Below are 16336 nucleotides of genomic sequence, written 5' to 3'. Positions count from 1 at the left end.
AAAAAAGGTGCAAGGACAATGTGCATAGACAGGTCTGAGGTAGTGGATTAGCAGCTTAGATTTAAGGTAAACAAAGTCTCAATAAAGTGCAGGTGCAGTGAGAGGTATGCTTATGTTCTGGTTGGAGTTGTAGGAGTTACCAGTTTAACTGCCCGTGGATAAAAACTGTTCTTAAATCTGGTAATTCTGGCTCAGATGGTCCGGTATCTCTTCCCAGATGGTAGTGGCTGGAACAGGAAGTGGCTGGGGTGTGTGGGGTCAGAGGAAATGTTCCTGGCTTTCCTCAGACATCTTTTGCTGTAAATGTCCAGTATGGGTGGGAGTGCAGTTGCAGTAATGTGCTGGGCAGTTTTCACCACCCTCTGAAGGACCTTGTGTTCAGCAGCTGTGGCACTGCCGTACCAGACCGTGATGCAGCTTGTCATGATACTCTCAGTGGTGAAAACCAAGCAAGGTTAAAAATTATATTCCTTCTTTGTGCTGTTATCAGTTAAATTGCTGTGAAAGTTTACAAATCAACGCTTTCTGTTTTGATTTGCATTTTACTGCATGTCCCAACTTTTTCAGAATTGGGGTTGTATTAAATCCAGCTGATCATTAATCAGCAGAGACTTTTTTTCCTTTTACCTTCTGTACAGAGATTCTTTTCATTTGGGTTCTTTGGACTTTTAATCTGTTTTTATCTTGACTGACAAATGTGAAAATATTGCAGATGACAAAATAAATAGGAAATATTAAGAAATGAGAGTGAAAATGTTGTTACAGCCTCTACAATTTAACTTTCTAATAACATTAATACAACTGTGCAGAGTTAGTGTTCGTGATAACATTGAGATTATGTTGTTGTGTTTGATAAGACGTTCATTTATTCAGCTGAAGCTGAAACTTTGAGAAATAATTACTTTCTTATGTGGCTGTGCTTCACTGGTGATTTTAAAATGTTTTAAAAGTTCTGTCATAACCTGCTATTAAAGTAATTATAAATAAAAAATATAAAATAAAACAATAAACAGTGCAAGGGCATTTCGTCCACTAGGGACGGTAAATCTCCACACCACCACTTTCAAATATAAATTACAAGCTTGTTTGTAAATTAATATTATATTTCAGCAATTATATTACAGTGAAATTTTAATTTAAAAGTTAATTTAAGAAGTTAAATGAAGTCAGGCGGCCCTGTAACCAATTGGGTGCTGTTGCTAGGCAGAACTGACATCTGGCCGAGGTCCATTCGGAGGTGATCTTCCCTACGCCCTAACCCCTCTGTAGTGTACATACTCTGAAGTGAGGACTTAATGATTCGTTTTCAATCACTAAAAAAGTAAATACATGTAGATAAATAAATAAATAACTTTCAATATTACTGTAGCGACCCGCTGCTGTGGCTGAGAAGGGGGCGGAGCTTTACCCAGAAGGACTTGCGGCTATGGTTACAAGATCCACCGTGACCGTGTTATTCAGCACTGGGAATGGGGTTGGCTGTGCTGAATAATGCAGAGATGGCTTTGGGTTTTGGGCTGTGCAGTTATTAGCTGCATGGTTAGTTGCATGGTCACGAAAAGAGCTGATTTCCCATCCCATTTCGTCTTCGACGCCGTAGAAACACTACATTACTAACACTTTATAAAGCTGTGGAAGCTTCCAAGTGCCCTCAATAGGGATGATACCTTCAGATTGGACAGCAGCCCTCGCTTCGAAATACTGTAGTTGGCTAAATATTAATGGTGCTGTAAATAAACATGTCTTCAGACAATTACAGTTAAATAAGCATTTATTCAGAGAACGGACACAATATAGAGAACTATATTAGCGCCACCTGGCGGTGAAATCACGCAAAGACATCGAACAGGGGTGTCCAGATTTTATTTCATCAAAATAATCAGACAGGATTTCATATTTCTGAAACTTGCTGTTTCAAGTCAAGTCAACTTTATTTGTATAGCGCTTTTACAATAGACATTGTCTCAAAGCAACTTTACAGAATCTAGGACCAACAGACCAAAACCTTGTTGAGCAAGCCGAGGGCGACAGTGGCAAGGAAAAACTCCCTTAAAATTACAGGAAGAAACCTTGAGAGGATTAAGATGTTTAAGATGCACTGCATTTCCTTTTTTATTTTAGGCTACACATATTATTTAAGACCCTTATACTGTACTTATATGACATTACTCTATTAATTGATTGATTGATAACTTCATTGATCCCCGAAAGGAAATTGCAGCAAATTAAGTAATTAGAAAAATGAAGGAACAATTAACACTGTATTTGTTTATGTTGTTTTGTTAAACAGCAAAAGCAACTTTTGGAACTACATCTCTTTAATAGATATTTTAGTTGTTTTGGTTTCTTTGCTTTTTCCTGTTATTGATTTGGTGAAATAAAGCATGTGATGTCATGTGATATCACAAATAACATCACGTCTGTGATTGTATATCCAGCGTACATTGTTGATGCTAACCGCTCATCATCTGTCCCTGAATTATATGCTAGTACGGAAGGGAATGTCCACATCCGCCATTTGTCTTGTGTAGTCCTCATCAAACATTTTGGATTGAGCCGGGGTGAAATGAATAATCCAGTCTCCAACCTCGCCTAGAAAACACATCAAGCGGGACTAGTGAGTTCTTCAACATTTTGTTTGTGCACACCTAAACATTATATAATCCACAGACATTAACCCAGATAAACTCCTTTGGACCATGGATTTATTCTATTCAGCCATTAGAAAAATAAATTACAGATGTTGAACAAGACTTGCAGTAGATTCATCACATAAATGTTGGATCTCGGTCATTTCAAGGTTATGTGCAGACCAAGTTCTTCCAAACCAAACTCACCAAGCCATTTCAATTACAACTACCCAAATCCAGATTTGTTTATTAGACTTCCACAACTTAGAGACCAATAATGGTGTTTTGTGCCACGCTAGTCAAGTCTTGGTGTTGTACATGGTGATATTAGGCTTGTATGTAACTGCTTGGCCATGAAAGCCAAATCCATCCAACTAAACCTTCAAAAGCAGTTTGGAACTTGGTATGGAGTGTGTTACGACTGAGGTGACCTAAGTTTTATGCTATACAATACTCAGTGGTCTTGTTCTCTTCTACAGCTGAGCTGTTGTTGCTCCTGGAGGTTTCTAATTTACAACAACAGAACTTATATTTTATCGAAGCAGAAATTGACAGATTGATTCATGTGACACTACCACACCAAAAGCCACTGTGCTTTTCAGTTTGACTTGTTCTACTGTCTGTGCTTGTGCATGAGAAACCATGGCTGTATTCTTGCCTGAATTACATAATTTTTGCCATATAGCGTATTTGCAGGGTTGACTTGCCTGTAGTTAAGAATACTGGAAGTACCAGGTTACATGTTATTAATATACAGTGTATCACAAAAGTGAGTACACCCCTCACATTTCTGCAAATATTTCATTATATCTTTTCATGGGACAACACTATAGACATGAAACTTGGATATAACTTAGAGTAGTCAGTGTACAGCTTGTATAGCAGTGTAGATTTACTGTCTTCTGAAAATAACTCAACACACAGCCATTAATGTCTAAATAGCTGGCAACATAAGTGAGTACACCCCACAGTGAACATGTCCAAATTGTGCCCAAATGTGTCGTTGTCCCTCCCTGGTGTCATGTGTCAAGGTCCCAGGTGTAAATGGGGAGCAGGGCTGTTAAATTTGGTGTTTTGGGTACAATTCTCTCATACTGGCCACTGGATATTCAACATGGCACCTCATGGCAAAGAACTCTCTGAGGATGTGAGAAATAGAATTGTTGCTCTCCACAAAGATGGCCTGGGCTATAAGAAGATTTCTAACACCCTGAAACTGAGCTACAGCATGGTGGCCAAGGTCATACGGCGGTTTTCCAGGACAGGTTCCACTCGGAACAGGCTTCGCCAGGGTCGACCAAAGAAGTTGAGTCCACGTGTTCGGCGTCATATCCAGAGGTTGGCTTTAAAAAATAGACACATGAGTGCTGCCAGCACTGCTGCAGAGGTTGAAGACGTGGGAGGTCAGCCTGTCAGTGCTCAGACCATACACCGCACACTGCATCAACTCAGTCTGCATGGTCGTCATCCCAGAAGGAAGCTGACGCACAAGAAAGCCCGCAAACAGTTTGCTGAAGACAAGCAGTCCAAGAAAATGGATTACTGGAATGCCCTGTGGTCTGACGAGACCAAGATAAACTTGTTTGGCTCAGATGGTGTCCAGCATGTGTGGCGGCGCCCTGGTGAGAAGTACCAAGACAACTGTATCTTGCCTACAGTCAAGCATGGTGGTGGTAGCATCATGGTCTTGGGCTGCATGAGTGTTGCTGGCACTGGGGAGCTGCAGTTCATTGAGGGAAACATGAATTCCAACATGTACTGTGACATTCTGAAACAGAGCATGATCCCCTCCCTTCGAAAACTGGGCCTCATGGCAGTTTTCCAACAGGATAACGACCCCAAACACAACCTCCAAGATGACAACTGCCTTGCTGAGGAAGCTGAAGGTAAAGGTGATGGACTAAACCCAATTGAGCACCTGTGGCGCATCCTCAAGTGGAAGGTGGAGGAGTTCAAGGTGTCTAACATCCACCAGCTCCGTGATGTCATCATGGAGGAGTGGAAGAGGATTCCAGTAGCAACCTGTGCAGCTCTGATGAATTCCATGCCCAGGAGGGTTAAGGCAGTGCTGGATAATAATGGTGGTCACACAAAATATTGACACTTTTGGCACAATTTGGACATGTTCACTGTGGGGTGTACTCACTTATGTTGCAGCTATTTAGACATTAATGGCTGTGTGTTGAGTTATTTTCAGAAGACAGTAAATCTACACTGCTATACAAGCTGTACACTGACTACTCTAAGTTATATCCAAGTTTCATGTCTATAGTGTTGTCCCATGAAAAGATATAATGAAATATTTGCAGAAATGTGAGGGGTGTACTCACTTTTGTGATACACTGTAGTTCATACAGACCTTTTCTCATGAAGGGAGAGATGGAACTGTCAAACACTGTATTTGGAATGAAGGTGTAGTTGACCATTGGATTGTCCTTCATCACTTCAAAAGATGTCAACTGCACAATCTTGTTAATTATGTCATCAGGTAGTGACAAGTCCAGGTAGTGCATGATCCTTAATATCTCTCGACGAGGGTTCTGGATTCAGGAGTGAAAAACACGAGCTAGATTATGAGCTGAACACAGGTGTCTGTCCCAGATCTGGACTCAAAGTTGGAAACGTCAGCAAAGGAGCCAAAACGTTACTCAAAAATAACATAAAAATAACAACTCAACTAAAAGTTCTGCTGTTTAAAAATTACTTGTAAATGTATCATTATTTAAAAAGATAAACTCGATTATTATTTTAATACACTAAAAAACACTGAAGTAAAAGTACAGAACTTTGTGGTACACTAAAATGAAACAAGAAAAAGTGCTGTTGCTTATAAAAGTAATAGTGAAATTGCTGCTGTGTAAAAATAATTGTTTAAATAAATGTTTGAGTAAATAAATTTAACATAATTATTTCAGTAAAATTACTGTTACCCTGGGATGGGAGGGTCCCAAGAGTAAAAAATTCACTTTTACAGAGATTTAGGTCCGATGCTGGGCTTTCCCTTCCCAATTTTCTATTTTACTACTGGTCGGCTCACATTCAAAAAGCACTCCATTGGCTTCATACACCAGAGTTGCTATGGTGCAGGTTAGAGACACATTCTTGTTCGCCATCTTCTGTTCTTGCACTGCTCACATCCCCCTTGTCACATAAGCTATCAAAGTGCTCTAGCAACCCATTGGTACTTTCCACTTTACGTATTTGGTTTCAGTTTAGACGTCATTTTAAGTTTATGTCATCATCCACCAAAATGCCTATTTTAGACAACCATCTGTTCCCCCCTGGGTTGAGTGATCCTGCTTTTAAAGTGTGGTGCAATAGAGGTATTAGATCTATCTCTGATCTGTATGAAGATGGCACATTTCGAAGTTTTGCCCAACTATCTACTGAGTTTAATTTGCCCTCCTCACACGTGTTCCGATATTTTCAAGTGAGGCACTTTGTTTCTTCCCAGTTTTCGAATTACACATGTCTTCCTAATGGGCAGCTATGGGATGATTTTATGAGTATGGACTTTTCCCAAAAGTCACTTATATCCAAGATATATATAAATCTCATGACTTGGGATGCAAACTGCCTTAAAAAAGTTAAAAGTGCTTGGGAACAAGAATTAGCTACAGTGTTTCCAGAGTGGTGGTGGGACAAGGTAATTAATAAAATACGTTTCAGTGCACCCTGTGCTAGACTTCAGCTGATCCAATTTAAGGTTCTGCACAGGATCCATCGCTCTAACTTTCCAAATTTTATCCAAATGCCTTTAATGATCAGTGTGACAGATGCTCTGCCTCACCATGTCACTTAAGTCATATGTTTTTTTTCTGTCCTTCATTACACAAATTTTGGTCAGACTACTTTGAGGTTATCTCAAAGGTTTTAGGTATTAGCATCTCTCCCTGCCCTTCTGTTGCAATATTTGGTTTACCTGCCGGATCGTGTTCATTAACTCGTGTTCAAGCAGACATTTTAGCCTTTACTTCTCTATTGGCAAGACGACGTATATTAATATTGTGGAAATCTGCAAAACCACCTTCAATATCACAGTGGCTCCATGATGTTTTGCACTTTCTAAAATTGGAAAAGATAAGACTCACGCTGAAAGGTAACACTGCCGCATTTTATTTTAAATGGAATTATTTTCTTTTATTCTTCAACTTGCTTGAAACAGTGCCGGCTGACTGATTCCCCTCTCCCCTCCTTTGTTGTGTTTGTGTGTGTCTGTGTCTGTGTGTGTGTGTGAGCGCGTGTGGTAGTAGCTTTAGGGTTTAATGTTTCACTAAAAAATTTTTTTTTGAGGTAGTTTAAAATTCAGAGGCTAAGCTTATTTTATTTACTGTAATGCCTATTGTTTGTTATACAATTTGTCATTTTATTGTAATGTCTATTTTACTTCTCAATAAAAAAAAAAATAAAAAAAATTACTGTTACCCAACATACTTGTTTTAAAAAAAATACAGAGGTTACAGTAATTGTACTTTACTTCATTCCATAACAATCTTATAAGTGTTTTTTAGTTCTTACTCAAAGCTAAGGTTATTTAAAAAATACAAAAGAAAACATTACAAAATACAGAGCCGAGTTCAAATATCAGTTCTGCTATCAGTCAGCCTGGCACCTACACAGACACATGATTGGCTACGTGTCTGTAGGGGGAGGGACAGTGGTCAAAACAGGGTTCCTCATTGCTTTTTATGATTACAATCTGTGCCAACGGATCGAGGCGTCTGCACGATCTTGGATGGCAGGTTGAGGCTTGTGGGGGCGTGAGGCAGCCACGGCCTTCCTCTATCATAATTATTATTGTATAATACAGGGCAGCTGTAGCTTAGTGGTTAAGGTACTGGAGTAGTAATCAGAAGGTCACTGGTTCAAACCCCACCACTGCCAGGTTGTCACTGTTGGGCCCTTGAACAAGGCCCTTAACCCTCAATTGCTTAGGAAATGTAAATAATTATGAAAGTTTTACTTGAAAAAATGAAATGTATTGAACTGATGTCTAAAACATGTTGTACCTCTTTTATGTCCTCAAAGAACAGGTAGAGGATGTTCCTGTTTTCTTTTTCCCTCCAGTATCCTTTCACATGGTCGTACCAGGAGCCCCATGGCACTGTGGGTAAGGAAGAAGAAACAAAACCCCTAAAGAACTAATGTAGTAATCCCTGATGTTTCTGAATTTTACAGCATTTTCTAAATCTTACATTTTCCCCTCATGAACTTGTGGATGTATTGGTCCCATGGACCTGGTTCAGGCTGAGTCTGATTCATTCGATCAAAGTAGTAATAGCTGACCAGGTTGTCCTTTGCGTTCCGAGCCACATAAATCACCTAAAAAAAACGTGATGAAGGTGAAAATTAAGAAGAACATCGTGTCTTATGATTACAGGTGACTGAACATCCTGAGATAATTCTCTGGGTCTCGATTTCTGTTTAATATTAAACAAAGTTAAAGCTTACTGGACTGTTCTCGATTAGATTTAAACCTTCACCAGATTAAAGTCTGAAATATTTGGTGTCTGAAGTGTTGATGAAAACAAAGGAACTTTGGAAAAGAACAAAGTTAGTTTGATTAGATAAGTCTATGTATACTGGCTAAATGTAAAGAATCTCTTGTGCCTAAACATGAGTTCCATGTCATACTTATTTAACACTGCTTTATTGAACACTTCTTTATTTAACACTGCTTTATTGAACACTTCTTTATTTAACACTTCTTTATTTAACACTTCTCTATTGAACACTTCTCTATTGAACACTTCTTTATTGAACACTTCTTTATTTAACACTTCTCTATTGAACACTTCTCTATTGAACACTTCTCTATTGAACACTTCTCTATTGAACACTTCTCTATTGAACACTTCTTTATTTAACACTTCTTTATTTAACACGTGTTTATTTAACACATCTCTATTGAACACTTCTTTATTTAACACTTCTTTATTTAACACTTCTTTATTGAACACTTCTCTATTGAACACTTCTATATTTAACACGTCTTTATTTAACACTTCTTTATTTAACACTTCTTTATTGAACACGTTTTTAGTGAACACTTCTATATTTAACACTTCTTTATTTAACACTTCTATATTTAACACTTCTTTATTTAACACGTGTTTATTTAACACGTGTTTATTTAACACGTCTCTATTGAACACTTCTTTATTTAACACTTCTTTATTTAACACGTCTTTATTTGACACTTCTTTATTTGACACTTCTATATTTAACACCTCTTTATTTAACACTTCTTTATTTAACACTTCTATATTTAACACTTCTTTATTTAACACTTCTTTATTTAACACTTCTTTATTTAACACTTCTTTATTTAACACTTCTATATTTAACACTTCTATATTTAACACTTCTATATTTAACACTTCTTTATTTAACACTTCTTTATTTAACACTTCTCTATTTAACACTTCTTTATTTTATACTTCGCTATTTAACACTTCTTTATTTAACACTTCTTTATTTAACACTTCTTTATTTAACACTTCTATATTTAACACTTCTTTATTTAACACTTCTTTATTTAACACTTCTATATTTAACACTTCTTTATTTAACACTTCTTTATTTAACACTTCTCTATTTAACACTTCTCTATTTAACACTTCTTTATTTAACACTTCTTTATTTAACACTTCTCTATTTAACACTTCTCTATTTAACACTTCTATATTTAACACTTCTTTATTTTATACTTCGCTATTTAACACTTCTTTATTTAACACTTCTTTATTTAACACTTCTTTATTTAACACTTCTTTATTTAACACTTCTTTATTTAACACTTCTATTTTTAACACTTCTCTATTTAACACTTCTTTATTTAACACTTCTCTATTTAACACTTCTATATTTAACACTTCTATAATTAACACTTCGTTATTTAACACTTCTATATTTAACACTTCTATAATTAACACTTCTTCGTTATTTAACACTTCTTTATTTAACACTTCTTTATTTAACACTTCTCTATGCTTATTTCCTAGCAATTATTAAAATGATTTATTCTCCATAACCATTATATGCAGATCTGAGACGGGGTAAATCTTAATCATATCATGTAAACTCTGGGTGCAGATGTGACAGATCCTTCTAGATCCCAAACCAGCATTAGTGTTCATACTGACCTTGCATTTATTTTCCCAGAATCCTTTAGGCACTAGCTGTATGGGCAGGTGTGTCTTGATGACTCTTGGAGGTTTCATTGTTTTGAGTAAGTCCAGACCTGAAGGTGGGTGGGAAATGGATTTCAATCTGATCTGAGTGTAACATACTTTTTTACAGACACTGCATAGCTAAAAGAATGTGCCTCCCAATGGAACCTCCCATTATACTTGAGCTACTGTATAGCAGCTATCTGGCAACTTCTACGATCTGAAGAAGCTTGGTCAGGAATGGTCTTTCTGGAAGGGGAGCAGCCAAGAAACCACATATACCAAAGGGGGACAAAGAGAAAATGCTAAGATATGCTAAAGACATGGAGAGAGAAGGAAGAATAGGTGCTTGCATGAGTGCTGAACAGGTTTTAATTCATCATGTCGCTCTTTCTGGAAAGCGCCTGATTGGGAATGGTTTTATTTTTAAACATAATAATGATCCCAACCACACTGTTAATAAAAGACTGACAGTCATGGACTGGCCTCCACAAAGTCCAGTAGAGGATTTTAATTAGATAAATCATGTACAGCCTGCCGAATTCCAAATGATTTCATAACAGTATTTGTAGTGAAGAACAAAAAAATTTACTTCTTTTCATTTTGTGAGCAGACAAACCAAGGTGTGAACAGGTCTAGATTTAGGGTTTTATAGCATGTAATACTCAGCTGTTTAATAAAAGAAGTAATATTTGATCTTGTTGATCTACCTGAAGGAATTGGTGGAGGAGATTGGATCTCCAGGAACGGGATGCGTACAGCAGTAGGTGCTCGCTTACAAACCTCGGCATCTCCATCATGCAGCAGCAGATCCACAATCTCCTGAGTCCAGGTAGTTCCTGTTTTAAAAAAACAAAAATATAAGAACTTGTTAATAAATCACATGAATAAAAAACTGTAGAGAAAAAAAAAGAGATTTTACTTGCTAATGTGTCACCTGTTATTATTATTCCATGTTGATTTCACTCCTGGTGGGATTTGTGTTCCTCCAGATGATCCTGTTTTTGGTGTGGATCTTCTGGCTTTCTAATGGTTTGTTCATTGTTCCTCTAACTGTATCATTCCAAGCCAGGTTTTTCCATGCTACAGTTCTGAATGTGATTTATGTTACCTTTATTTCTTAAAGCGTCAGTTAAAGTGCTGACAGTAGAGTTAAACATTTAAGAAGTTTATTTTAAAGCTACTAGATATTACTTTGTAATCTATGATTTGTTTACTTATGATTTCAGAATGATAATACACTGATTTTAGTAAGCAACCTACTGAGCCAGAAGATCAGAAAGTCAGTACAAATACATCCACATTTGTATTTGGTTGATTTTATTGATTTGTGAAGATGAAACCTCTGAATTGGTAGGTGATATTTTAAACATGCTGATATTTAAACATGCAGATATAACCTGAGCAGTTTAACCTAAACTCCTTACAGGAAATAATATTGAACTATTTTCAAGAATAACCATCAACATTACATTTTCAGCATTTAGCAGACACTTTTATCCAAAGCGACTTACACAATGAGCAACTGAGGGTTAAGGGCCTTGCTCAGGGACCCAACAGTGGCAACTTGGTGGTGGCGGGGCTTGAACCGGCAACCTTCTGTTTACTAGTCCAGTACCTTAACCACTGAGCTATCACTGGCCCTAACATTAATTCCTAACAAAGCATAACCTCAAACTCCTAAAGCCTACCCTTAGCCCTAACACCCAAAAAATACCCTTCTAACTCAACTCTCTAACTATAAACTTAACATAACCCTAAACCCAAACTCCTAATCCTATCATCTAACCCAAGCATAACTTCCAAGCCCCAGAGCCTACTGTTAACCGTAACACCTGATCTAAACAATAATCCTCTAGCCCAGGGGTGGGGAACCTTTTACCCACTGAGGGCCAGATTAATAATTACATATCTGGTCACGGGCCACAGACTACAATGACGCAACATACAGCCAGATAATATAGGCTTTATAAATACATGATGCTGATGGTATGTAGTGTTTATATTTGATCTCAGACTTACCTTATCATAATTTCAATGTGACGGTTGTGAATGTTTGGTCTTGACCAGCTGTGGAATATCTGGGGGCAATGACGTCGTGGCAATGCGCAAATGGTATGTGGCAACATAACTCGTATTTGTTATGTCTGTTGTCTCATCTAAAGTTTAATTAAATGCATAAAGCTCAGACAATAAAATCTAGGAAATATATGGCGGGCCACATTTGATTGAGCGGGGGGCCGTATATGGCCCACGGGCCGGAGGTTCCCCACCCCTGCTCTAGCCTAACCCCCTAGCTGTAACCTTAACATTACTTTAAATCCAAACTCCTAAACCTAACACATCCAAAACCCCAAACACATAAGGCCTAGCCATACTTCATACTAATTTCTAACACACCTCAAACTCTTAATCTTAACCTCTAAACTTGGGTTGTGTTTGGGTGGCACATCTGTAAAGTATTCTATACCACTACTGCTGAGATCTAGATCCAGGGTTCAAATCCCAGACATGCTTAAATTACATAAATCTTTAGTGGGCAGTGGTAGCTTGGCAGTTTAGGTACTGGGCTAGTAATCAAAAGATTGTTAGTTCAAGCCCCACCACAGGAAAAGTGCCACTGTTGGGCCCCTAAGCAAGGCCCTTAACCCTCAGTTGCTCAAGTTGTATTCAGAGACAACTGTAAATCGATTTGGATAAATGTCTTAAATAATCTGAACCTCAAACCACTAGTCCGTACCATAGTTCCTACCACTAACCCTAACCTAGCTACAGTGGGGTCAAAAAGTAACAAAGGCTACCATCAGTATACACACTACACAGAGAGGGACTCAAATCCTGCAGTGCCAGGCGTGTCCCCCTGCTTAAGCCAGTACATGTCCAGGCCCGTCTGAAGTTTGCCAGAGAGCATATGGATGATCCAGAAGAGGATTGGGAGAATATCATGTGGTCAGATGAAACCAAAATGGAACTTTTTGGTAAAAACTCAACTCGTCGTGTTTGGAGGAAGAAGAAGAACCCAAGAACACCATACCTACTGTAAAGCATGCTGGTGGAAACATCATGCTTTGGGGCTGTTTTTCTGCAAAGGGGACAGGACGACTGATCCATGTTAAGGGAAGAATGAACGGGGCCATGTATCGTGAGATTTTAAGCCAAAACCTCCTTCCATCAGTGAGAGCATTGAAGATGGAACGTGGCTGGGTCTTCCAGCATGACAATGATCCCAAACACACCGCTCGGGCAACGAAGGAGTGGCTCTGTAAAAAGCATTTCAAGGTCCTGGAGTGGCCTAGCCAGTCTCCAGACCTCAACCCCATAGACAATTTGTGGAGTCCGTGTTGCCCAGCAACAGCCCCAAAACATCACTGCTCTAGAGGAGATCTGCATGGAGGAATGGGCCAAAATACCAGCTACAGTGTGTGCAAACCTGGTGAAGACTTACAGGAAACGTTTGACCTCTGTCATTGCCAACAAAGGTCATGTTACAAAGTATTGAGTTGAACTTTTGTTATTGACCAAATACTTATTTTCCACCATAATTTACAAAAAAATTATTTAAAAATCCTACAATGTGATTTCCTGGATTTTCTCATTTTGTCTCTCATAGTTGAAGTGTAGCTATGATGAAAATTACAGACCTCTCTCATCTTTCTAAGTAGGAGAACTTGCACAATCAGTGGCTGACTAAATACTTTTTGGCCCCACTGTAACTCTAACCCGATCTCGATCTCTAATCCTAACCCCAAATCATAGCCTTCAAACCCTTCTGCAGTACTGTAAACCACATCAACTTCACATCAAAAATCAATAAAAGTGTGTCCAAATTTTTCCATAAGAATTTAAAGAAATGTAATAAAACGTATCCATTATTTTCTTTAATTAAATGTATCAAATTATGACGTTATTCTACAACAGTCGGTTTGTGGAAAGTCTGAGAGTGTTAGGTGATTCCACCATAAAACCCAAGAACGTATGATGAGTGATTTATGTCTGAGATGTTTTCATTGTGGTTAAGTTTACACAGTCAGGTGATATGATCCCCGAAGTCACCCCAAATCATTTGTTATTAGTTGAAACCATTTCAAGACATTTTTACTTACCATATCATCAGTGGCGGAGCCAGACAATTTTCATAGGGGTGGCCAGACTGAGACCATTGCTCACACAGGGGTGGCACAGAAACTGATACCTTTTTTTTATGTGGTCACTCACTCATTTACCTATACAGGCAGTAAGTGCCATGTAGAATTACATCACGAAGAATAATAAGCTTTTTTTCCTCTCTTCATTTTCTCTGACAAGTGAAAAACCAAAATAGCCTATAACCTTAACGTTATGAGGAAAGATATTCCTTTGCAATACTTTATCATTTGGCTGCCAACTTGTGTGTACTGATGAGACTCATTTGAACCCCAGAACATGCTAGTGTGAATGCATGGAAAACAAATTTTAATTTTCTTTCAAGAATATGATACAGACTGACCAACACTATTAAGCCAAATCAGCATTAAAAATAGACTTTACTTTTAATAGCCTTCTACAATGCTGGAGCTTCTTTAAACGGAATATATTCTTTTAAATAGAAGTGTTATTTAACTGCTATTAAATTGTTTTCCAACCAAATCCGCCCAATTAGGATGATAACCGCCCAATCTGGCAACACTGGAACGCGCAGAGCCAGCTGGCGCCTTTACTCGTAGCTCGCCACAAATACTACTAAATAGTAATAGTAGTACTAGTAGCACTAAGTAGTACTTCTTCTGTAATTGTGTTGGTGGTTGATATTTATGTCCAGTGTATTACTGCACTGTTTTGGTGGAGAACTACTTCTTTGAGGTGCGCTGTTGAATTGCGTCCCTGTGAGAACACCTGCGTGCAGAAATGCTTCCGCAAAAAAAGTTGCCGGTGATGGGGGGGCCGGAGGGGTGGCCGAAGATTCATTTATGGTGGCCATGGCCACCACTGGCCACCCCTTGGCTCCGCCCCTGCATATCATATAGTAAATAATCTTCTGTTGGCAGATAATCAAGCTTTTAATGTATTTTTTTTTTAATCTGCAAGTGATATAAAATATTTGTAACTATTTTTAAAGAGGGTAAATATTTAGAAATAGATTAAATTATTGACAAGTATAAGAAATGGGACCGAGATCTGGGTATTTTTTTGTTTTTGTTTGGATGTGTTGGTGTATTTACCTGCTTTGGGGTAGGTAGCGATGAGTAAATCGGATGGATCTGGTTGGAAGGCTGAAATCAGGCTCCAGCTGTTGGTGATCCAGTTCATGAGGGGGACGCCCTGCACCTCTATTAAAGGAAAACGATAGATTGCACTGGCAGCCTTGCTTATAGCTTCTGAATAACTCATGGGTTCCTCCTTCTTATCCATCTCGTATCTCTCAGAGTTTCTAAAATAAATCCGGCTTCTGATTCTTCTCGTGGTTCCTTATCTAAGCTTGGGAATTTTTCAGGATTCAGTTGCAGGTCTTTTTTCTGTCATAAACCTCACAGTCCTTCAGTTCTTTACCAACGTCCCATTTTCTCCAAACACAGTACATGTATGGTTTTTTCTTTTAGTCTGGAGTTTAGGGAGTGTCTGACATCCTGCAGCTCAGAGATAAGTGCAGAAACTCCTCCGTCCTAAAGTTTAGCAAGACATCCACACTGGAGCCAGTCAGGTCCCACAGGTCAGCTCATCAGCATATACAGACACGCCAGTGCAAGACAACTTTCACACACTACTAAAACAAAGTCCTGCCAGAAAAGTCCTGCTCGAGTTCAAGCTAATTTTAATGTTGATTTCCTGATACAGACCTGGCTGAACGTTGCTGGTTTAAGCCTCACCAACACCAGTTCGCCACTGCTGGGTTCCTGAACAAGGCTCAGTTTGACAATGTTTATCTGCTTTGGCCTCTAGCTGAGTACACATGATAAGCAAAGTGCTGCTCACTTAGTGAAAATCAAGCAAGGTTAAAAATTATATTCCTTCTTTGTGCTGTTATCAGTTAAATTCCAAGTTAAAATCAGTTAAAAACCAAGTTTATAAATCAACATTTTCAGTTTTTATTAGCATTTTACTGCATGTCCCAACATTTTTGGAATTGTGGTTGAATTAAATCCAACTGGTTATTAATAAAGCAATAAACCACGGGAGCGTTACTGCGATTTTATCACGGGGAAGGTGGTTTTAAACGTCTTTCCCCATGATAAAATCACAGCAGTAATGCACGGTCTTGAGTGGCTTATTGCTTTTATAAAATGGTGGTCAACATAAAATATAATAAAATACAACAATGTTCAATAAATAAATGTTTTTTATTTACAAAAACACTTACAAAAAGCATTCTTCCGCGAAATCACGTAGTCCGTTAACAGTGTTGCTAGGCAACATGAGGGCGAACATAACATTCACTTTTTCTTTTCAGTGGCGTATTAATATGGAATGATGTGAGGTGGTCCAAGGTGTGCGTTTATCAGGGATTTTACAACAGCTTTGAATGCGGCTCAGCCAATCAGATTTTAGAACCGGAACTAT

General features: G+C 38.2%; 1 protein-coding gene and 1 long non-coding RNA gene across 2 annotated transcripts; one reads left to right on the top strand and one right to left on the bottom strand.

The window, feature by feature from the left end:
• Window positions 1-1844: 1844 nt before the first annotated feature.
• Window positions 1845-15647, bottom strand: LOC134321482 (sulfotransferase 1C1-like). The gene is made up of 7 exons (XM_063003257.1): window positions 15001-15647; window positions 10519-10641; window positions 9776-9879; window positions 7826-7952; window positions 7640-7734; window positions 4990-5170; window positions 1845-2592 (listed from the first exon to the last, which is right to left on the bottom strand). The coding sequence occupies exons 1-7, from the start codon at window positions 15188-15190 to the stop codon at window positions 2480-2482; spliced, it is 933 nt and encodes a 310-aa protein (XP_062859327.1). The 5' UTR covers window positions 15191-15647; the 3' UTR covers window positions 1845-2479.
• Window positions 9675-11150, top strand: LOC134321487 (uncharacterized). Its single transcript, XR_010013862.1, has 4 exons — window positions 9675-10147; window positions 10519-10634; window positions 10795-10834; window positions 11032-11150. It is a non-coding gene; the product is annotated as an uncharacterized LOC134321487 (long non-coding RNA).
• Window positions 15648-16336: the final 689 nt, after the last annotated feature.

The sequence above is a fragment of the Trichomycterus rosablanca genome, chromosome 10 (genome assembly GCF_030014385.1).
Source record: "Trichomycterus rosablanca isolate fTriRos1 chromosome 10, fTriRos1.hap1, whole genome shotgun sequence".
Lineage (NCBI taxonomy): Eukaryota > Metazoa > Chordata > Actinopteri > Siluriformes > Trichomycteridae > Trichomycterus > Trichomycterus rosablanca.
Note: the sequence above shows the minus strand (reverse complement) of the source record. Positions and strands in the feature narration are given on the sequence as shown.